The sequence below is a fragment of the Aedes albopictus genome, chromosome 2 (assembly GCF_035046485.1).
Source record: "Aedes albopictus strain Foshan chromosome 2, AalbF5, whole genome shotgun sequence".
In the NCBI taxonomy this organism is placed as follows: Eukaryota; Metazoa; Arthropoda; class Insecta; order Diptera; family Culicidae; genus Aedes; species Aedes albopictus.
The window spans coordinates 309,400,575-309,422,389 of record NC_085137.1 but is presented as its reverse complement, the minus strand read 5'-3'; the positions used below and the strand labels follow the sequence as shown (position 1 = coordinate 309,422,389).

General features: G+C 39.3%; 1 protein-coding gene across 1 annotated transcript in view; it reads left to right on the top strand.

Annotated features, from left to right (window-relative positions):
* Nucleotides 1-21,815, top strand: part of LOC109428639 (phosphatidate cytidylyltransferase, photoreceptor-specific) — a 49,781-nt gene that overhangs the window by 3,889 nt on the left and 24,077 nt on the right. The window contains exon 3 of the mRNA XM_029880120.2: nt 10,158-10,282. Within this exon, the coding sequence (XP_029735980.1) occupies nt 10,158-10,282 (125 nt within the window). The remainder of the gene's footprint in view (nt 1-10,157; nt 10,283-21,815) is intronic.

Sequence of the window (21,815 nt, the reverse complement as noted above, 5' to 3'; positions counted from 1 at the left end):
TTATTAAAGACACTTTACCACTAGAGTGGCATTCGTGTCGAATAAGGTAATCATACAAGCTAACAAGTGGTATTCTAGATTTCGTTAAACAGATTACATTCTTTTAAAAACTTAATTACTGCACTTTCTTTTCTTGCATCATATGCTAGTATTTCCCCAATCGATCCAGGGATTCCACAAATTGTCCTGTTTTGCTGAAATCCTCTGCATTCCGCCAACAAATGTTGAACCGTGATCTGCACTCCGCATAAGTTGCACACCGGTGGAGTGCCGTTATTGCTCATCAAGTATGCGTGGGTTATTCGTGTGTGTCCAATCCGCATTCGTGAAAGGACACGTTGTTCGGAGGGGCTTTTCCGGTCCGGATATTTACTAGGTGTTGGCTTGATTCGCCGAAGGTGGACGTGGCTGCGGTGCCACTCTGCATTCCATACTTCCCAGATTTTGTTTCCCAATGAGCGTGCTACATCTTCTGCCGGTATAGGTATGTCTAACAGTGGTTTGTTTCTTCCTTGCTTTGCAACTTCGTCTGCAATTTCGTTGCCTACTATGCCGGCGTGACCCGGGATCCAGCTAAAGGTGACGTCGTGTTTCTCTACCATTCTCTCAATCACTTGTAACCATGGATGTTTGGAGCGGCCTCCTTTTAGGGCATCAATACAACTAGCAGAGTCTGTCAATATGACAACTTTTTCACCAGGTTGAATGTTGGATACAGCAACTTTCAGAGTAAATGCTTCAGCCGAGAAAATACTGCATTCTTCCGGCAATCGATAGCTAAGATGTACGTTATCCATAACTACTCCTGCGCCGATTTTATCGTTGTCTTTGGAGCCGTCTGTGAAGATTTTCTCATGAGTACTGTAGCGACTAGTGATAAACTCTTTGAACGTGGGTTGTACAATTTCTTTGCTAGTGCCAGCTCGGATTTTTCGTTTGAGGTAGTCATCGATTTTTGGAGGTGGTTTAAACCAAGCTCTGTCTGTAAGCCTTAGTACCTTACTCACACCTGGCAGAGGCCACCCGGTTATCTCCAATACTAAAGCTCTTGCTCTTTTTATTAGAGGATTGTCAGCTCCATCTGCATTTTTCTCAAGCAGCCGAATGGCCATTTTACCAAGCCGTTGGGTTAGTGCTAGGTTGAAAGGAAGACATCCTGCCTCTGCCATAACTGAAATTACAGGGCTTGTTGGAAAAGCTCCAGTGGATTGTCGGACCACATCGTTGTAAACAGGTTCAAGGATTCGCTTCATTGCATCTACAGGGGATAGACAAAATGATCGGGACAGGCAAAATTTTCACTTTTCAAAAAATGTTCAATTAGCTGTAACTTTTCGAAAAGTGCATCAAATATTCTCAAATTTTTACTGTAAGTTCTTCAACTGTGTATCAGTGGACAAAATTTGGGAAAGATCGGACTATTCTTCACGAAGTTATAAAGATTTTTGAAAAAGGTAAAATTATCCGATAGCCAACTTTGAGCTGTTATATCTCCGGATTCAATGAACCGAATGCAATGAAATTTTGACCATTTATGATTTATATAATGAGCTATGAAAAACCGTTGACTTATTTTAATATTTTCAACACGGAAGAAAATTATAACGATTAGATTATTTTTCTAATGAAACACCAAATTATCCAAAACATCAACATCGTTTCAAAATTCAAGATGCAAATTGTAGTTCATTTAGTTTCCCTCTAATTGACTTATATATAAATGCGTTTTGAAGGAAAGTAACAACATAGCCGCCAATAAGTTGAAAAAGTTATGGGATGCATATTAAAAATAGACCAATTCACTAAAAAATCGTGAAAAAAACAAAATCGCTGTAACTTTTTTGCTTGTTGAGAATTTCAAGTTAAGTCAAATGTTTTCCAGAGTTCATTATATAAGTCATGAATTGTCAAAATTTCATTGCAATCGGTTTATTGAATCCGGAGATATAACAGCTCAAAGTTTGCTATCGGATCATTTTACCTTTTTCAAAAATCTTTATAACTTCGTGAAGAATAGTCCAATCTTTTCCAAATTTTGTCCACTGATACACAACTAGTTGAAGAACTTACAGTAAGAAATTGAGAATATTTGATGCACTTTTCCAAAAGTTACAGCTAATTGAACATTTTTTGAAAAGTGAAAATTTTGCCTGTCCCGATCATTTTGTCTATCCCCTGTATGTTAGTGCTCGTTAGTCCTAAACCAAAGAATATCTTCGATATTACTAAGGCGAATCCTATTTTCAAGAGCGTTGCTCTGCTACTTCTTTTAAGACGGTAGCCCAATATCCGCAGTACATTGATTTTCTTTCTGCAACTTTTCTTCGTAAAATCAAAGTGTTTTAGGAAGTTGAGTCTCGAGTCAACAATGACTCCCAGAACTTTAAGACTCCGTACTCTTGGAATAATGGCTTGGTCGATTTTAATGGCTCTGCCTCGTTTCCGGTGGGGTATCAGGCAAGCGTGTAGCAATTTGGATTTTGTCGGGGCTATAGAGAAACCCACACTAGCTGCCCAGCGAACAGCTGCTGAAACGGCTTTCCTCAGTATCCTACGAATGGTACCGTGGTCTTTTCCTTTCACTATCAATATGACATCGTCCGCGTAGAGAAGAATTTCAGCGTTAGTTGGAATTATTTTGAAAATTGGTTGCATTGCGACGAGAAATAGTGTCACAGAAAGTACCGACCCCTGTGGCACTCCATTTTCGGCTTTTCGTAAGCTAGATACGGAGCCGTTAGCTGCCACTTGGAAGTACCTGTCACAAAGGAAGCTTGAGATTATATTCATCATCCGGCCAGAGATCCGCCATTCTGTCAAGGTCCGTAGAATTTCCGGTCGGTACGTGGTATCGTATGCTTTTGAAATATCAAGAGATACGATTTCCACGTGCTCGTCGTTTTCGAGGCAGATGAGAGATTCCAACTTGGCGAAATGTGTATCAACTCCTTTTCCAGCACGGAAACCATGCTGGCGAGGATATAGCTTTCCAGTGGATTCCAACTCGGTGATGAGCCTACGGTTTACCATTCTTTCAAACAGCTTACCCACGCAGCTGAGGAGAGTTATAGGCCTGTAGCCCTCCGGTTTGCTTCGGTCTGCATCGGGCTTTGGGATAGGGATTATGGTCCCAACTTTCCATTGCGCTGGGAAGCTGCCACTATCCCACACTCTATTGAATAGTTCTAAAAGAGTAACTTTCGAAGAGAATGGAAGTCGCTGCAGGTGGATGTAACTGATGTTGTCGTTACCGGTCGAACTACCAGTGCATCGATCAAGTGCCCACATAAGCTCCTCAATTGTGAAATCTACGTTGTAGTTCTTGTGTAGGTTTGTTCGTTGATTCCTGAATGTAGCGCAATTATCGGACCTGTGTTTTTTCCTGAATTCCTCAGAGTAGTTTTCATTAGACGATTTGTGTTGGTATTCGTCAGCCAGTGCATTCGCTATTTTTTCTCCGTCATTCGTGTGACCTGTTGTTAGGTTCAGTGTGATGGTGATATTTTTCCTTTTACCTTGCAACCTGTTGATACTATTCCATACTTGGCTTGTAGGAGTATTTGGGTTGATACTTTCCACGAATTTTTCCCAACTTTTCTGCTTTGAATCATTGATCGTTTTACGGCAGACAGATCGAGCTTTTTGAAATTGCTTCAGCATCACGGGTTTCCTCGGATCATTATCACTTAATCGACGAAGAGCCCGGAGACATTTACGTCTGTTCTTGATAGCTGCTTTGATTTCCTCGTTCCACGATTTTCTTCCTACAATACCAGAAGTTTTTGGAATACTTGAGTTTGCAGCGGTAATAATCCTCTCCGTGAATTCATCTACAGTTAAAGCAGCATTAGGGTGTAAAGTTGCACTTGTTATTTCTTCAAAATAATTCCAATCAGCCTTATCGAAGATCCATTTAGGGCGGTTCTTCGGTTCATTTGTATTGCCAGACGTGCCTATTAAGATAGGGAGGTGGTCAGTACCCGAGAAATCTGACAGAGTTCTCCAGTGCAGTTGCGCTGCATGTGACGTTGAGCAAATGGAGACATCGAGAGCCTGTGATGCTCCAGAGGATGGGTCAATTCGCGTGTGGGTTCCGTTATTAAGGACGACCATGTCATAATGTACTACTAGATCCAGTATGTGATCACCTCGTTTTTTTGCTTCCGATGTTAGGTTGTTAATCCTGCTTCCCCAAGCGAAATGGTGAGCGTTCAGGTCTCCTAGTACTAGCGTGGGTCTTGGGAGTTCTCCAAATAAGTCATCGAGCAGTTGGCCAGCATTTTTGTCCCTTGGTGGAAGATACACTGAGGCGATCGTCATAGTTATTGGTGCGAATATTTGAACTGCGATCGCTTGTATTTTTGTTTGGATGTGGATTTGTTGGAAGGGCGTTCCAGTTTTGATGGCCATTCCTGCGCCTTGTCTGCCGTGGGTGGAACCATGGCCGAGCAGCAGTTGGTAGTTTGTCCCGAGAGCGGTTGATCCTAATTTGCGACTATCAGCATTTGTCTCCTGAAGGCAGATGACGACAGGCTGATATTTAGCAATCAGGAGTTGTAGTTCGTTGAGGTGTGAACGGAGACCACTGATATTCCATTGAATTGCCAGAGACGAGGTGGTCTGTAAGCCGATGGGGCATCTGTCGGTATCTGTCGAGGTTTCTGATGGTGAACGCTGTCCTGGAGAATGGCGGCGAAGGTCCATTGATTCAGTATTTGTATTTGGCCCTAAGTCAAGGGAAAAGAGAGCGGAATTTGCCAATTCATTGGATGGGAGAGATGTAATTATACTTGCCCGGGGGTACGGGCAGCCCACGCCGACTGCCGCCAGGGGCTCATCGGAGGAGTGCTCCGGGACATCCATGGTCAGGGTCGACGTGGGAGGCCTCGCGCATGGCGAATCGGAGAATCGAGGATCTGTTGGTAAGTTGACGTCAAGACTTCGTGTTGGGGTTGATACCTGTTTGGATGTGGTGTCTATTCTGGCACGAATTCCGAGGAGCGGCAGTGGGCTGGATTTGTTCCTTTGTAGTAGTGGAGATCTGATATATTTGTTTTCACTTGTATTGATCGGCGGTTTAGGTTCTGTATAAGTTGAAAGGAGACCGGTATTTGACTGTTTATTGAGCGAAAGAAGTTTGATACTTGCCCGGGAGTGCGGGCAGCCCACGTCGACTGCCACCAGGGGCTCATCGGATTTCTCCGGGACATCCCTGGTCAGGGTCGACGTGGGAGGCCTCGCTCGTGGCGATTCAGATTCATGAGGTGCTGGTAATACGTTGGATGCTGAGTTGGTGCAAGGATTGTTGGTTGTTGGTGTTGACGCTTCTGTTTTCTCCCAACCTTCCACTCCGTGTGTTGAGAGGCAGCAGGTTTCTGCATACTCGTCTTCCCCTCGTCGAGGTACATTGTAGATTTCGTTGATGCTATTGCTTTTGGTGCCGTAGGATTTACGTCCTGGGTTTGTAAAAAGTTGGGTGGAATTTGATTGTTGCTTTGATGGATAGTGTAATAAAATACTTGCCCGATAAAGCGGGCAGCCCAAGTCGACTGCCGCCAGAGGCTCATCGGGTTGTTCCGGGACATCCCTGGTCAGGGTCGACGTGGGAAGCCTCGCACTTGGCGAATCATAGTGTTGAAAGCAGAGTGTTTTGCTGGTGGTTGGTATACTGGTAAGATTGTGTATTCTATCGTATTCGTCTGCAGTTATCGCTGGAAGTAACGGCATCCGAGTTTGTTGATGTTCTGCTGCAGTTGAAGCTGGATGTTCAGAATCGTAGTCCATATAGTCGCAATTGTCAAGAATAACGTTGTGAGGGGGTGTTCGTCGTTCGTCCGTTTTCATATCCATTTTCATTGCGTGGTCTTTATGTGCGTTCCAGTGCGTGTTCTCACAGGGTTCCTGGTCCATTATTATTCTCTATGTCGATGGATGTGCTGATCGTTTCTGACGGTGTTGATATGCGTTTACCACGATGGTTGTTACTTTCGGTAGGCGATATTTCCATTTGCCGTTTGTTGCTTCGGCTGCGGGTTTGCATACCATGTTCTTGCCGGTGTTGATGACGATCTTGTTGAGAAGTTGATTGTGAGGAGTAGGGTTGGTCCTTTCGAGAGAGTCGATCGTTTTGTGCTGGCATGCTTCGTTTAACGGGTGTGGTCATCGTGGCTTTTGCTGCGGGTTTTTTGAATTCAGATACACTTTGTTCGTGAGACGAAGGTGACGGTTGACTGCGTCTGGCGGGTCCCAGTGAGTGCTTCAATTCTGCAAGTTCTTTTGTGAGCATAGCTACTTGCCTTTGAAGAGCGGCTATTACCTGGTCTTTAGCGGCTAATTGTTTCTGAATTTGTTCCTGAACCACTTCAGCGATCGTGCCCTGCTTTTTTTCTTCCGCATAAATGCGTCTCGCTTCAATGAACGATATATTTTTGTCAACTTTTAGTCGGACAATTGTTTCTTCCTCCTTATACTTTGGGCAATCGCGGGATGTTACTTGATGTCCAGCTTGACAGTGAAGACAATGCGGAAGGTTGGAGCATTGTTCTCCCTCGGGGACTTCATGCGATGTAGAGCAGCGTAAGCAGATTTCGGGTTGGAGACAAGCCTTTTTTGAGTGTCCATAAAAACCACAATTAAAGCACATCATCGGCGTAGGGTAATACACGCGAACCTTCATTCTCTCCAATCCGAAGAACACATGGTCTGGTACAATTGTGCCATGGAAAGAAAGTACTACCAATGGAGTATTTTTTAGAGCACCGTTTACCCGCTTTTTGATTCTCCGAACTGCCTGTATACCCTGTGCCTTAAGGTATTCAAGCATCACCGTTTCTTCCATGTTTACTGTTTCTGCGTCGTATACTATTCCTTGGGCTGTGTTGAGGGTCGGGTGAGGGACGATTTCGATTTCAGTACCGTCTGTTAGATGCGTTATTTTCGTTAGCTTCTCGTAGATGACTTTCGAGCTGGTACGGAGAAGGTACCTTGTTCCTCGTCCTTCACGGGACGCATTGATTGTGCGTGCTTCCTTTGCGCCAATTTTCAATTCAATCGTGGTACCCACTATGAAGGAGTTCGGCAATGGGACATCTTGATTTCCTTGTTGATCATTCTTCCGACGCAGAACAAGTACCATTACTTGACCCAGATCATCTGGACCGAGCATCCACTCAGGCATATTACTTCGCCGTACCGTACCTATTGTGCCCCCGAAGGAGCCAGGCGATGAGCCGGACATGTGTCCGGAGCACTAATCACTCCACCGTTTAAATTGTTGATGTCTTTTCCGATCACTTTTTGGTATCACTTATCACTCGGGGTATATCACTCTGCTTTCACAATAGCGACGGCGTGTGTGTAGGTAAATTTATTGTCTTTAGCGGCGCACCGCGTGATATTTACACCATCGGTTAAATATGAGTTTCACTCTAAAACCACAATTTTAGCATTAACTCCACTTCACTGATGGATATTTAACTATAATCTATAACGTGACCGCGATAGATTTATTTTACACCGTGTAGTTTCAACAGAAGATGATTATCAATTTCGAGCTATACGCACGTATTGATTGTTTTCTGTATCCCGAACACGAATTCATCTATAGAGATAGTTCCTGAAGTTCAGTTCTTGATAGTAACAATAGTTATTTTCATACTAAGCTATAAACTGTAATCTGTAATCGCCTTGCATATCATGAGTCATCTATAGAGATAGTTCGCCAGCCATCCCACAGGAACGTCGGTCGGTTTTTGCTCCTTCACGATTTCTAATAAATCACTCTGCACCAGCAGCAGCTCCATACGAAACTTCCAACTCGCCCAGTTGAAATTGTTGAGCCGCTCGAACTGGATCTTCGCCTCCGCCATTCTGCCGCCGAACGATAATACACCACCAGCAAGCAACAGAAATATTCTCTAATTTCTTTTCGATTCGCTGCAATTTCTTCTCACTCGCGCCGCGCAACTGGACCCATTACCTGTTGGCCGACCTCCGAAATAAAGAAAGATTACACGATCGCAAAAGAAAAGTCTACGCGCGATGTTACTTAGGACTATCGTATATTTGGTGTTTCGCTCGGAAGGTTTACTTATTGACTAAAGAGGTATAACATAAAAACAAATAACATACACTTCTGCAATGCTCATCGTGGCAGTGTTGCCAGTTTATAAGGGGCGCTCACTGTTTATCCAACAGTTTCTAGTTGTATTCTGTGAGGTCTAGTAAGTATAATAGATTATGCAACCTAACTCTATATGTATAGCCAAAACAAAACTTCAATTGCTGTAGATGCTAGATATTAAACATCATAATAGTTTGGATGGCCCCGACTGATCTTATGATGTCCATTGAACATTCAGAACAAGGTTGTTAATCGATAAATTATCGTTATCGGCGATAAAGTTAACGTCTGTTGTCGTTTATCGTCAATAACGATAACGGCTTCAGGCGGAAACGTCATCAGCGATACAGTCAACTGTGAAAATTATCGACTCGATAACGTCTCCGAAAAATTTCGCGATCTGAACCGCTGTTGATGCCGTTACTAGGGTAACTAGAGTTATCGCAAAATTATCGAAGGTACGTTGATCTTCGCGTTGATTTATCGTTTGATTATCGTTATCGAGAGATTATCGAGCAACCTTTATCGTTATCGAGTTTGCGATGAGTTAACTGTCGATAATTTATCGGTTAACAACCTTGATTCAGACTTAACCGCTAGGCTAACTGGAGACCTCAAATCTAATGGAAATAACTGAGAAATTGACAATTCAACAGCTTACATGGAGCGTATAATAGCAAGTATAATAGAAACCCATTTTCAAACTTGCTAGCTTGGGTGTCATCTCATCCAGGCACGTCTGGCAAGTTTCTTCAGCAGGATTATGTCCATGTCCTGTCCTATCCAAATTCTAATGTTTCAGCACTATTCCAGCGACCGGGTGGTAACCTTACAAAATGAATGAATCATTTTGTTGAATATTGCTGATTTTACGATATCACGAATTTTTCTTGTTTCTTCGAACAGCAATTTTATTTCCTAAGAATAAATGACAAATTTAACACGTTTGTAGTTGTTTCATCAGCATCGAGCATCAATATAAAAGTTAATAAACAATGCTTTGGCGCTCAAATCACTTGGCCATTGTTATGTACGTCACATGTAGCATGTGCAATGCGGAGTGGCAACCCGCGCCGCCGTTCTCTTATCAATCCCCACGTATGGTCTGATGGGTGAGCTTAGGCACGTCACCTATACCAGTTAGTCAACCGTTGTTGATGTGGACCATACTTTGTTTAGCACGTCGAGTGTTAATCAGACCACCAGATGATAATGTTGATAAAAACACCGGCCGGTCTTTCAGCCATCTGATGCATGCCCGACTTGGAGTGCAAGGTATTCATGATGGAATTCCCTCGTTTTTCAACTGGTTTATTCACGCTAACACGCTTTGTGATGCTACAAAATAAAAATATCAAACTATTCGATTGATGTATCTTAGGTTATGGTCAGATAGGGATTGAATAAAAATATCTTGCCAGCAATATTACTTTAAAAATTCTATGAATCTGTGCAAATTACTTTCAATTATACATGAATCAATCCTATGTTTCCAATGATTTTTCTCTTATTTCTCAAATAGTCATCCAATTTCGCAAAAAAAATTTATTCATTAGGTGCACTAGCTTATGTATAACATGGGAAAAAAATAAAAAATATTTGCATTGCATTTTAGTTGATGATATTTTTTCGTTTCTTTTTTCAACTCTACAAGACCTACGTAAATGAACAGCGCCAGCGTTTTGTTTCTCGTCAGACCAAATCATCCGATGATTCGTTCTCAAATCGCATGCGTACTCATCTCAGCGGTTCTGCACCATATGTCATTGACGACGGCGTGATTGAGAGCAAAGTCTACTGAACGAATGCTCTGTTTTGCCCGGCTTTGAAGTAGCGTCCCCCGCAAATTGAGAGGAACCTTGTGCAATTGCTCATTGTTTATACGTGGTTGAGACAATCACGCAGTGAACGCAAATTGATGTAAATTGGTCGCATGGCGTCTGTATTGTTATATATGTATTCAATTTCAATCACCCCCAACCTATATTGCTGATTAATTAACATGGAGTGTTTCAATCTCATCAACATTTTACAGGTCGATTCCGAGGAAGAAAAGTTACCTGAAGAAAAAGATGTTGAAGAAATGGCCAAAACATTACCGCAAGGAACGAATAAAGCTCCAGAAGTACTCACGGAAGTGCTAAGCGGACTACCAGACAAGTAAGTTCTTTTTCAATTACGTCATACGATGGAATATTAGGCAAACCAAATCATGTTAACTTGTTATGTTATTGACAGGAAGTTACCTCTGAAGCATGTGTGAAACTAGGTCATAAGTCTAGCAGAGATGGGTGGTGTAAAAGGGCATGTCGATATAGTAATAGATTTGTTACACTTCGGAACTGCCTAAATCTCGTGATTAGAAAAACGACGTCACATGCTAACATCCAAAAACTGATGTTTTGTTTGTCATCCAAGTTAGCGCGTACTCTGTTGAGTCACCGTCATTTTTCTTTTTTCATCACAACTGCACAGAAAAAAATATGTAATTAAAATTCTGCGAGAAATCATGCACATAAAGGGAATGCTAGAGTTAGTGCACTTTTACATGAGATATAATGTAAAATTACATTACCATCGTGTAAATTTCCGCCAACCATCGCGTAAACCATCATGGACACCAACCGGTTACGCGACTATTAGCGGAAATTTACACGAAAGTAACGTAATTTTACATGACATCTCATGTAAATATGCACTAACTCTAACATTCCCTTTATGTGCATGATTTTTCGCTGAATTTAACATGATTTTTTTTTCTGTGTGGACTGACAGCGATGATGAGTAGATGACACTTTCTACCGTGACGTTACAACGTTTTGACGCCTTATCGGTTAGATTTTCTACTATAACTCATAAATTTGACGGTAAACCTCAAATATATTTGCATATTTGGATTCCTTGTAAAATTTTCAGTAAATATGGTCAGTTAAACGTATACAGTAAGGACCCGATTTTGTCAGCCCCTGGTAGCATTTTGGGCTGACAAAATCGGGTACCTGACAAAATCGGGACATTTTTTAAAATCATTTTTTTATTCATGAAAAATTGTTCTGAGCACGTCAGAGACGGAGATAGGTGTGGAGGGTCTGCTTTGGGTTCGTTCAAATATTATGTAACGCCAATAAGGAGGGGGGGAGCCCAGCGCTGTGTTACGCTTCACACAAAATTTTAAAATTTCTCTTTCAAAAATAGTTACGCGGTGGAGGGATAGCGGATAGGGTCTAAATTTGCCAAAAAATTGCGTTACGTAATATTTGAACGAACCTTTTGTGGTGAAAAAAATCTAAAGAGTGTTAAGGGCACAGAAAAAAATGGTATTTGGCAAAGTTAACATTCAGTGCTTTTTTACAGCAAAACTATTAAATCTTCTATTTCTTTTTCTTCTTGTCATAACATCCCTACTGGAACACAGCCTTCTCCTAGCTTATAGCAATTGTGGTCTACATAAGACAGTTGACACTGGTTAGCACAGTTTAAATCATAACATCTAACTTTAGCTGTCAACGAATGAAAATGAACCAACATCTGAGTGACAAGTATAGACACTCAAACTGTCCGAATTGGCTACGTTTCCGCTGCCTTTCCACTTTAATTTCCAGAGCCTAATCTCCAAAGAATCTCTGGAGAAATCTTTGAAGAAATGTTCGGGTAAATTCTTAGAGAAACTACACAAGGATATACGAAACGTAACCCTCAAGACATTCCCGGAGGGATCCCGTAAGTAGTTTCTGAAAAAGCTTTAAGGGAGCTCCGGATAAATCAGTTAAGTAATTTCTGAAAGAATCCTTACTGCAATCTCCGTAGAAATCTCTAGAGGCATTTATTTAGCATTTTCTGAAAAATCATTGAAAGAATCCCTATTGCAATCTTTCAAGAAATCTCCTTGAGAAATCCATGGAGGAATTCCTGTAAAAACGTACTGGGGAAATATTAGGAGCAGTTGAAGGAGAAACCATAGCAAAAATGAATTGTTAAAGTCTAGCATGAATTCCAGAAGAATTTAAAACAAAATTTTCTAACGGAATTTCAGAAGCAATGCCAAGGGCTTTTCGTAAAGAAATACCAAGAGGTAACCCTGGAAAAATCTCAAGCGGGACCTCCGGGAAATCCATAGAGGATGCCCAATTGGGAAATCTAACAGAGGAATCATAGTGAAATCTCTAGAGGAATTCTTGTATGAGTAATAATTGAAGGCATTAATAGAGGAACATTTTTCGAAATTCCTAGAAGGATCCCTGAAGGAACCCTAAAAGGAATTCTTGAAAAAATCCCTAGGAAAATCGCAAGATTTATTCATCAGTAGGTTGGCTCCCGGGGCACGTTCTCTTCCATTTGGAAAATTTGTGCCTTCCGTAAATTTATTCATGGACTAATGCACGCAGTAATTCATATAGGAATTATTTCAGAAATATCTACAAAATACTCTGAATACATAACTAGAGGAGAATTTTTGAAGGAATCTCAACAGGAGTTAATCAACCTGGGGGTATCATAGGAAGAATGCATGAACAATTCTTAGGGAAATATCTGAAAAGGTTCTTATAGAAATTTCCAGAAAATTTCTTGGAGGAACTCCAGCAGAAGTTCATGGACTATCCAAACAGATATGTATGGAGAATTGTCAGCAGGATGTCGCTGAGAATTGTCGAAAGAATCGCTAGGAAAATCCCTGGATAAATCTACGTAGTAAATGTAGAAGGAATTTTTGGAGAAATCCTTGGAGAAACCCCTAGATACATCGCTGTTGGAGTTCATGTAAAAAATTTCTGAAAAAAAAATGCTGTAAGAATATCAGCAAAACTTTTGTAGGAATCCTAGCTTATTTAAAAAATGAGAAAAGCTTCTGGAAAAATCACAGGAGGAATGCCTGAAAAAATCTTAAAGAGACACACCTTAATGAATCGTTAAAAAATTCCCGGAACAATTCCTTTAAAAACTTCCGGCGGAATTCTTGGAGAAATACCAGCAAAAAATCTTACAAGAAACCACGCAAAAGTTCTTGAAGGAATCACAGCAAGATTTTTTTGAGGAATCCCATCTCGTATTTCTTAAGGGTTTCTAATCAATACAATTCTGACAGCAATTTTTGAAGCAATCCAAGCAGGAAATCTACAATACAAATCTCATAATAAATCTAGACCAACATGTAAAAAGGGCGGAACAACCATTGCATTTTCAACTGCTCCCACCCCGTCTAGGCGTATTTCAATTGCAAATTTATTCCGTTATCAGATAGAGGGCAGTCTGCTCTATCTGTTACTGGTAAGAGATTACATGAAAAATGGGCCATGTGCTCGTAACCCGAGCAGGAGAAAATAGTTGAAGAATACCTAACTCAGGTATGGAAAACCAAATACCTACAACCTGAATGAGGTATTAAGTAGCCCTGCATAAGAGGTAAAATACCTAAAACAATAACTGGTGAGTATTCTTTGCATAACGCATGAATAATGACTTCAGGTATGGCAATACCTAAGTAATAATCGGCTATTTTTCCATATAAATAGTGATTTTTCCATAATTGAATAATTACCTCAAGCAGTCCTCAACACCAAACCAATACCTCGTTGAGGTATGCTATCAATACCTACAAAATACCAAAATAAGTTATTTTCAATACCTGGATAACCGATCAATACCTTGTCCTTGTATGATACCTGACTTTGGTATGCTCCAGTTATGTGACAGTTATTCATTCCTGCTTGGGAAGGAAGGGAAAAGCAAAAATTCGAAATGGTTGTTGCGCCTTTTTCAAATATTAGTCTATCTGAATCAATCTAAACAAGTAAACCTAGAGGAAACCCAGAGATGCCGGAAAGAAGTAAATGGATTGACTTGTAATCACAACAACAGGCTGCGTTTATTGTTTGTTCTGTTCCTGAGGAAATTCAGAAGAATAGTCTTTAAGCCCATATAGCCGATGTGGTAAGCGCTGATTGCACGTGCAAAACCATGTTGAGGGTGTGGAGTTTGATTCCCGATTAGCTCAGAATCCATTTCATAATCGACTTTTCCTTAACCACCTTGTGTATAAAATATCTTCATGACTACCACACGATATATGTACAAATGTAAAATAAACATTGGCTGTGGGGGACCTCAGTTAAAAATATTAAGAGTTCTTGTAAAATAAGCTGAGGAGCAGGCTGTGTCCTAGTTGGAACGTTACGCCAAGAAGAGAGAGAGCTGGAATCTTTCAGCAATTTAAAACAATATTGGTCCAAAACATTGGCGAGGGTTTGGTGCAAAAATTGCCTCTATGTGGTAGTTTGCAAAACAAGTTTGGCCGTTTTCAAAAGTTACACGAGTTTTGTTCATTGCGTTATTTTTTCTATGGCGCCTAAAGACATCAGCTGCATTAATAATGATTACACTAGTTTACAAAATAAAACGAAAGTCGTGAACTTCTGTCAACGACCAAAATTTTTGAAGCATAATTTAGCACTGACTTCGAAACCGTGCTTCAAAAAATTTCAAGTAGAGCAGTTTTTGAGTTTTAGCTCAATATTGAGTTTTACAACTTTTAAAAATATGAAATTTTCCAAAATTCAAATATCTGGCGTTTTGTTCAACCAATTTCAAATCTTTTTCCATAAATTAAAAGCTGAATACAATACCATTCGATCATCTGAATGCAGGTTTTGCGTCAGATTGATGAAATTCAAGATATTGGCGAGTTTTAGGGTTGATCTCCTTAAATTTTAGCCAAATTTCCAAAAATATATGAAGAAATGTATTTTTTTCAATAAGAAAAAACAATCTAAAAATTCGTTCTCAAAGTTAATTTGACATATCATATGTAGGTGAGTTACAGTAAAAAATTCAGCTCAATCGGAGCATTTATTACGGAGAATGAAATGTGTCAAGTGAGCGACGTTGCTTAAAAATAGAACAAAAATCGATTTCAAACCATCAACCTTGTATGAAAAGTCGAAAAAAATTCCGCTCTACTGTAATTTTTTTCCTTCGCGTTTCCGAACTCAGGGCATGATTCTACACCAAAAATGATCATCAGCTTACCGAGTTCAAAAATGCTGTAAACTAGTGTTATAAAATTAAAATTCTGAATGAAATACAAATTTATTTTTTACTTCAAAAAAGGCTGACAAAATCGGGTCAAAAAGCTGACAAAATCGGGGGTAGACAAAATCGGGGGTAGACATAATCGGGGGCTGACAAAATCGGGTCCCCACTGTAGTGTTCATTGGAAAAGCTGGTTCAAAATGATAATGGGTAGCGTAGCAATACAACGTTGTAACGTCAAGCTGTTGATATTTTGCACACATTTTTCAAATTAAAACTGTTCAACAGATCATATTTATTGCAAATTTTACAGGGAATCCGAATATGCAAAAATATTTGAGGTTTACCGTCGTATTTACGAGTTATAGTGGAAAATTTGATCAAAAAGGCGTCAAAACGTTGTAACGTCACGGTAGAATGTGTCAGATATTATTTACTGATAGGCTATCTTAAAAATTCGTTTCAAAATCGTAATTAACACTTTCCGTGATAATATTTCAATAGGGGGATTCACTAAACAGCGTAAACTGATTAAACGTTGCAATCACCAAGACAATCTTTGATTTGATGCCATTCATTCGCAAAATCATGAAACAATTCAAAAAAGCAGAAAATCATGGCTTACGCAGCAATTTAATTTGTTTAGTGAGTACCCCTAATGTGTGATACAAAATAACAAGCATTACAATTTAGGCATTGAAAACTTTGAGATTTGGTTAGAATCGGCAAAATATCATTTTAGTTGCAATGATAGTTCTCTGAGTGTGAGTCAATATCAAGTCGTTCACTGTCACTGTCGTCTTGATACTAATCGGCCTACATGACTGATATTGTGCAGCTCTGGTCCTTAGCTTAGCTTCCTATTCTCGAGTAAAGGAAAAAAAATCAAAACCATGTCATATTCTCTGAAAATCATAGAGATTGATACGTTGCACGGCATGCTTCAATTGGAAACCAGAAGTGTCCCCAAAGAGGCGCCGATGGGACTTGTGCCAGATGTTCTAGAGTGGCCAAATCAGTTGAAACATAGCAGTTGTGCTTTATTGTTCTAAAAACAAATCTACCAGAAACTCCCTGGCCAAGTTTGCAGGGGTTGACGGTATGAAAGAAAAAGTGTTTCATTTTGATTATTGTAATGTAGTGTTCTTTAGTGAAGCATATCACCTTTTAAACACTTTAATGCGCCTTCAACGGTTCATCACGAACTGACTGTTGCAGATGGAGTATAGATGGTCATATGTTTTGACATATTCATCAGACATGCTCGATAAACACGGAGGGACCGCCGGGGCTCAATAGATTCTATTCCCAAGCGAAGAGATGAACCTCTAGATGAAATCTCTACAAGAAATAAATAATAATAATATTCCCAAGCAATAGTTTCAAGTCGGTTGGGTTTGAGAAGGTTTTGATGATCCTTACAAATCCTGGTAAAAGTATTATAGGGTTTGTGACTGGTTTTGGAACCTTTTACAGCCAGAAGACTTCAAAATGATGTTTGAGCTTTCTTTCCCACATTTTCGGTTGATTTTGATTAGTAATTTATTATTGTCATAGTCCCTTTTCAAACAATTACAATGATACTTAGTCATATTTTCTTTAAATAAAGCTAGTAAAATCAATCGAAGAAGAAACAGTGGGAAGGAAAGATTCAAAGATTCAAAGCTAACGTGCGAACAATACTTAAACGCATTGTTGACGTCAATGCGTTCGACTTGACATTTTGGACATAAACTGATTGCTTTTTGCTTAACCTTCTGGCTTCTGTAACTCGCGCGGTTGACTACCTGCATCAGCACCACGCAAATGCTGAGTACAAAAAGCGAGATTTTTTCAACGTGTTAGTACAAAATACAACAGCGCGATCGCTCGAGGGTTAACAACGTTACTTGTGTATGTCTAGGTTGACATTTCTAGGCTACGCGGGAGACAATTACATGGTTTATCTAAGTAGGACCTGTCCTATCGGTCGTATTGAACGAATTTGAATATTTTTCTTAGTTTTTGTAGGGATGAAGATATAATAGCTGACAAACAATCTTTATAATTTTTAAATTTTATCGCAATCAACTGACCGACTTGACGTACTTTTGTGTATCTTATAGATGGTATACCTAACTAACGGAAAAAGATCAGGAGTTCAGTTACATGTTTTTGTGGGATTTGGACCGATGACAATTTGGACACAAGAGATAAACGCAGAGGAGTAGAAAACGATAAGCGGCTAAAAACGCTAGTTCTGGTAGCTGCCTCCGAGTAATTTTCAGAAATATCAAATCATTAAATATTAGCTACGATAAAATTTGGTCATGTTTTTTGATATATTTCTTAGGAATATCATCTATACTGTAAAAAAGAGTCAACATAAACAGCATTTTTCTTTCTCTGAGTGTCTGGGACATCCTAGGATTTCGAAGTTTGCGAAAGTTAATATATGAAGCAATTAGCTAGTTCTTATATTTAGTCGCATCTTTAGATCTTCCATTCTGCCAAAACACTGGTGGGATGGGAATAATTAAAACACAGTATTTCAGAAACTTCTACGATCCGATACTAATTACTGAGTGTTCAGTTGACGACATCTTTGCAACTCCATCCACGATTTGTGCAAGTATTCGTGCTTCGCTATGCTTTGGCACCTCCCTGACCCCAGTACAATTTGAAATATCCACGTGAAAGGTCCGGCCCGGACAAGTGCTAAAAAATCATTTCGTCATATCTAAATTCAATCACCTACAGCTCATTTTAGAAGCTGAACCTGAGAATATGGTATATGAAAAACTTGTGCGGCTAGACCAGCTCTGCAAGAAAGTCACGAAAAAATCGGTATTTTTCAAATATTTAAGGTAAATGTCACGGACTACCTTGGAAAAATGCCAATGATATTCACGGTGAATATCATTTGGCATTTTTCAAAGGTAGCCCGTGACATTTACCTTAAATATTAGAAAAATAGCGGTTTTTTCGTGACTTTCTTGCAGAACTGGTCTAGCCGCACAAGTTTTTCATATACCATATTCTCAGGTTCAGCTTCTAAAATGAGCTGTGAGCAGTGCCGGATTTAGACTTCGGGAGGCCCGGGGAAAACCCTATAAAGTGGGCCCCCAAAAACAACATTTTGGAGAAATACATTTACATTTTCTTAAATCCTGTGTATTATCCGTATTTTTTCAATTACGCAACTGTTTTGTTCATTAAAATAACCAAAGTTTAATTTGTTTTCAATTATTTTTTTTATATTATTGTTGTTGAAAATATTCAAGCCAAATATTAAATCATTCTGATGTCTTTTAAAAAAATAAGCATTCCCAATACTGCAATCCCTCAAAATTTTGACAAATTATTTAAGGACAGACTTGTAAGAATCCCAAAATGGCCCCCACAATGGCCGACTTTGGCACCTACTCGCGATTTCGAGGGCACAAATCTGTTCGTTAACAAAACTAGCGCACCTGATCTTCTTATATTAAGCTTAATACAAGTGAACAAGAACAGAATAATAAAATGCATTGTTGTTTGAAGCTTCTTGAGATTTTTGCGTCTGAAGTTCTGATGCACTGTTGAAGCGGGATTTCAAGACGTTTGTCCCTAAATAGATGAAAAATTCAGTAACAAATTTTGAAAACGACGTATAATCAATGCTACACCGTTGATTATACATCGTTTTCAACATATGTTACTGAATTAATCGTTTTTTATGTTTTGTCTAAAATATAAAAAACGATTAATTGTAGGAAAAACTTTTATCCAAATTTATGCAAGTTTTCGATCTTAGCGTTCAGTTGAAAACCTAAATACGTAAAGCAATTTTATTAGGTATTGCAAAATTGTACGACTATTCCATGATTCAGATTGAATGCAGATAGGTCTCCTAGAGGCAACAGTAGCTATAAATACCAAAAACTTCTGTAAAACCCAACATAAAGATATGTAAAATGAAATGTTCCGAGATGTTTTTGGACATAGTTTCCAAAACTGCCTCAAATTTCCAAATATCACCAGGAATCATTACATTCTGTTCCAATAAAAGAATCTCTGTCCTCAGCTAACTGATGCAGATGGGTGTTGAACAGTTGTTTCAAAATATAATCGTATAATCGACAGACGTATGTTTAGTCATTATAAAATTATTGATTAAATTGTGGAGGTTTTTGATTCCAACTGTGATGGAATGTAATGTAAAATGAACTTTTCAGTCTCTACAAAATACAAATTCATTCATTTTCATTTATTTAGTTAACATCAAATTCATGATAATACTGAATCAACAATTTAAATACAAATACAAATGCTGCTGTTTAATCTTGTCCGACGTTTCAGTCACATTTGGGACCTTCCTCAGAGACTCCAATATTCGTTCGATTCAACTTTATCTTTCTCTTACTCTATAGAGACGCTTCTGTGTAGTAATTACAAGTTACTGCACTGAAAAATGTGTAGTTGTCCAATACTACACCATGAATCATAAATTTTGGTTTTCGATTTATTCTCAAGTGAAAATTTAGATAATTGTCAATCAATAATCTGGGTTTCCTTTAAGAACCAAATTATAAATACCACAGGTCATGTATAAAATATAAACGTCTGTTATAGTGCCCTTCGTGTGGTTTCGTTGAAAACAAATATATAGTACATCAAGATTTTCGGGGGCCCCCTAATTTGGGGGCCCGGGGAACTTGCCCCCTTTCCCCCCCCCCCCTTAAATCCGGGCCTGGCTGTAAGTGATTGAATTTAGATATGACGCTGGGTCCGGGTAATGCATGGCTACTTTGGTGCAATAATCTGCATTAAGAGTATACACATCAATTTGAAGCTAATGAAAATGCGATCGAGTCAACCCACAGATGTTTGAGTATTGATTTGTATTTGACCAAATATTTGACCCTGTGTACTAGCATCTTAGGAGAAGAAAATATCGAGTGAATGGAGCGGATCTGGTGTGATGGCTAAAGCACCTGACCATCACGCCGAAGACATGGAATCGAATCCCACTACTGACAAACTCATCAAATGTGAGTTCTTCCTTCGGAAGGGAAGTAAAGCGTGGGCCTCAAGATGAACTAGCCTAGGGTTAAAAATTTCGTTAATATAGAAAGAAAAAAATATCGAGTGATATTTTCGCCATTGGGAAAACTCGTTAGTTTACTTTATGAATGCTCCGAGCTCCATTCTAATCCGTCCGAAATTTCTGCTATATTTTATTTCAGCCATATGTTGCATTCTACCTGGGTATCTTACCAAAACAGCGTTGTCGTTTTCATTATAGCAAATCAGTGTGTTTGCGAGCATCGCTGCGTGCAAGGTATTTAATTACCACATTAAAACGACCTTAATGAGGGCGTTGAATTACCTGTTGCTGGCTGCATTGTATATAGCTCCGACACGATAGTAGGTATCTCACTTATTTGGTATATCAAACCGCAAGTTTGCGATTTCATTTACCGACTCATGCTAGCCCATGCATTTGCCACTGGCTGATAAAAAGCGGCTTGAAGTGAAATAAACCTCTACCGGCAGCTAGTTTTTTTTTTTTTAATAAAATTTATGCCATCTTTTCGATAATGAACCTTGTAGTGGTACATCCGTTCTAAAAGTGAAACTGAAATTTGATAGCTGATAGACAAGCCAATGTAAGTTATTCCGATTTATGATGAACATTTTGGGATTGGCCATGGCTTGCGGTTCAGCTCGAAATTAAACTTCTGTTTCGTTAAACTTGTTGTTGAACCACTGTTATTAACCGAGAGTTTGTTCAGCTATTTTGCATGTGTTTTTCGTGTGGCAGGCCCCTCCTATCAGCAATCATGTTGAAATAATCAAATTATTTTAAATTACTAGTTCACCATTTAAGATAAGCTCCAGGAAATTGTACTACAGAAAAAAAATAGTTTTTTTTAATATACAGTCGGGTCTCCTATAAGACGCTGCCACCCACTTTACTCCCACCGTAATTTCCAGGTTGTTTTCCGGCATTTTGTTTACTTGTCACGTTTTTTCTCGCGTTCCCGATTTGTGTAGTTTGGAAAATAGTTTAACTCGTGCTACGCCATCCGGTAATAAAACGCGTGTGATTCATGGAATTCACTGGATGTAACCTCGGAAGTTTATTTATTGCCTGTAACGTTGCATTTGTAAAGTTGTGAGATTGTGAATTTGTATGCCGTATTGCCGTATGTTTCATTTTGACCGACGAGAGGTGGTAACGTGATGGCCACTAATTATTAACGGGCTTAAGAAGATAGCGTTCAAACTAAAGAAATTCGCATATAATTTGGTGCTAATATAATGAGTGCAAGAAAAGCGTCGATAAAAACTGCAGTTGTGAAAAAGGTAGAAGAAACACAATCGCATCGTGAAATTAGCGAATGGGCAAGTGGTGTGCTCACTTTGTGTGCAGTTACAAGCTGTGATTGTGGCTCTGTGAAGGCTGCTGTCGCTACTGTTTGGTGATCATCGGCATGGAAGCAATCAAGCCGAAGGAGGACATTCGTACTGCAACAAGATTTATTATGTTTAACAAAGTGTCTGAAAATTTAATGCAATTATTTACCACGATTTTATTCTATTGCATGATCTTTACGGTGCAATAACAATGTGATTTATTTTAAATTCATTTAACATAAATTTTGTTTCAGGTACAACACAGGTAAAATGATGAATTATTGTT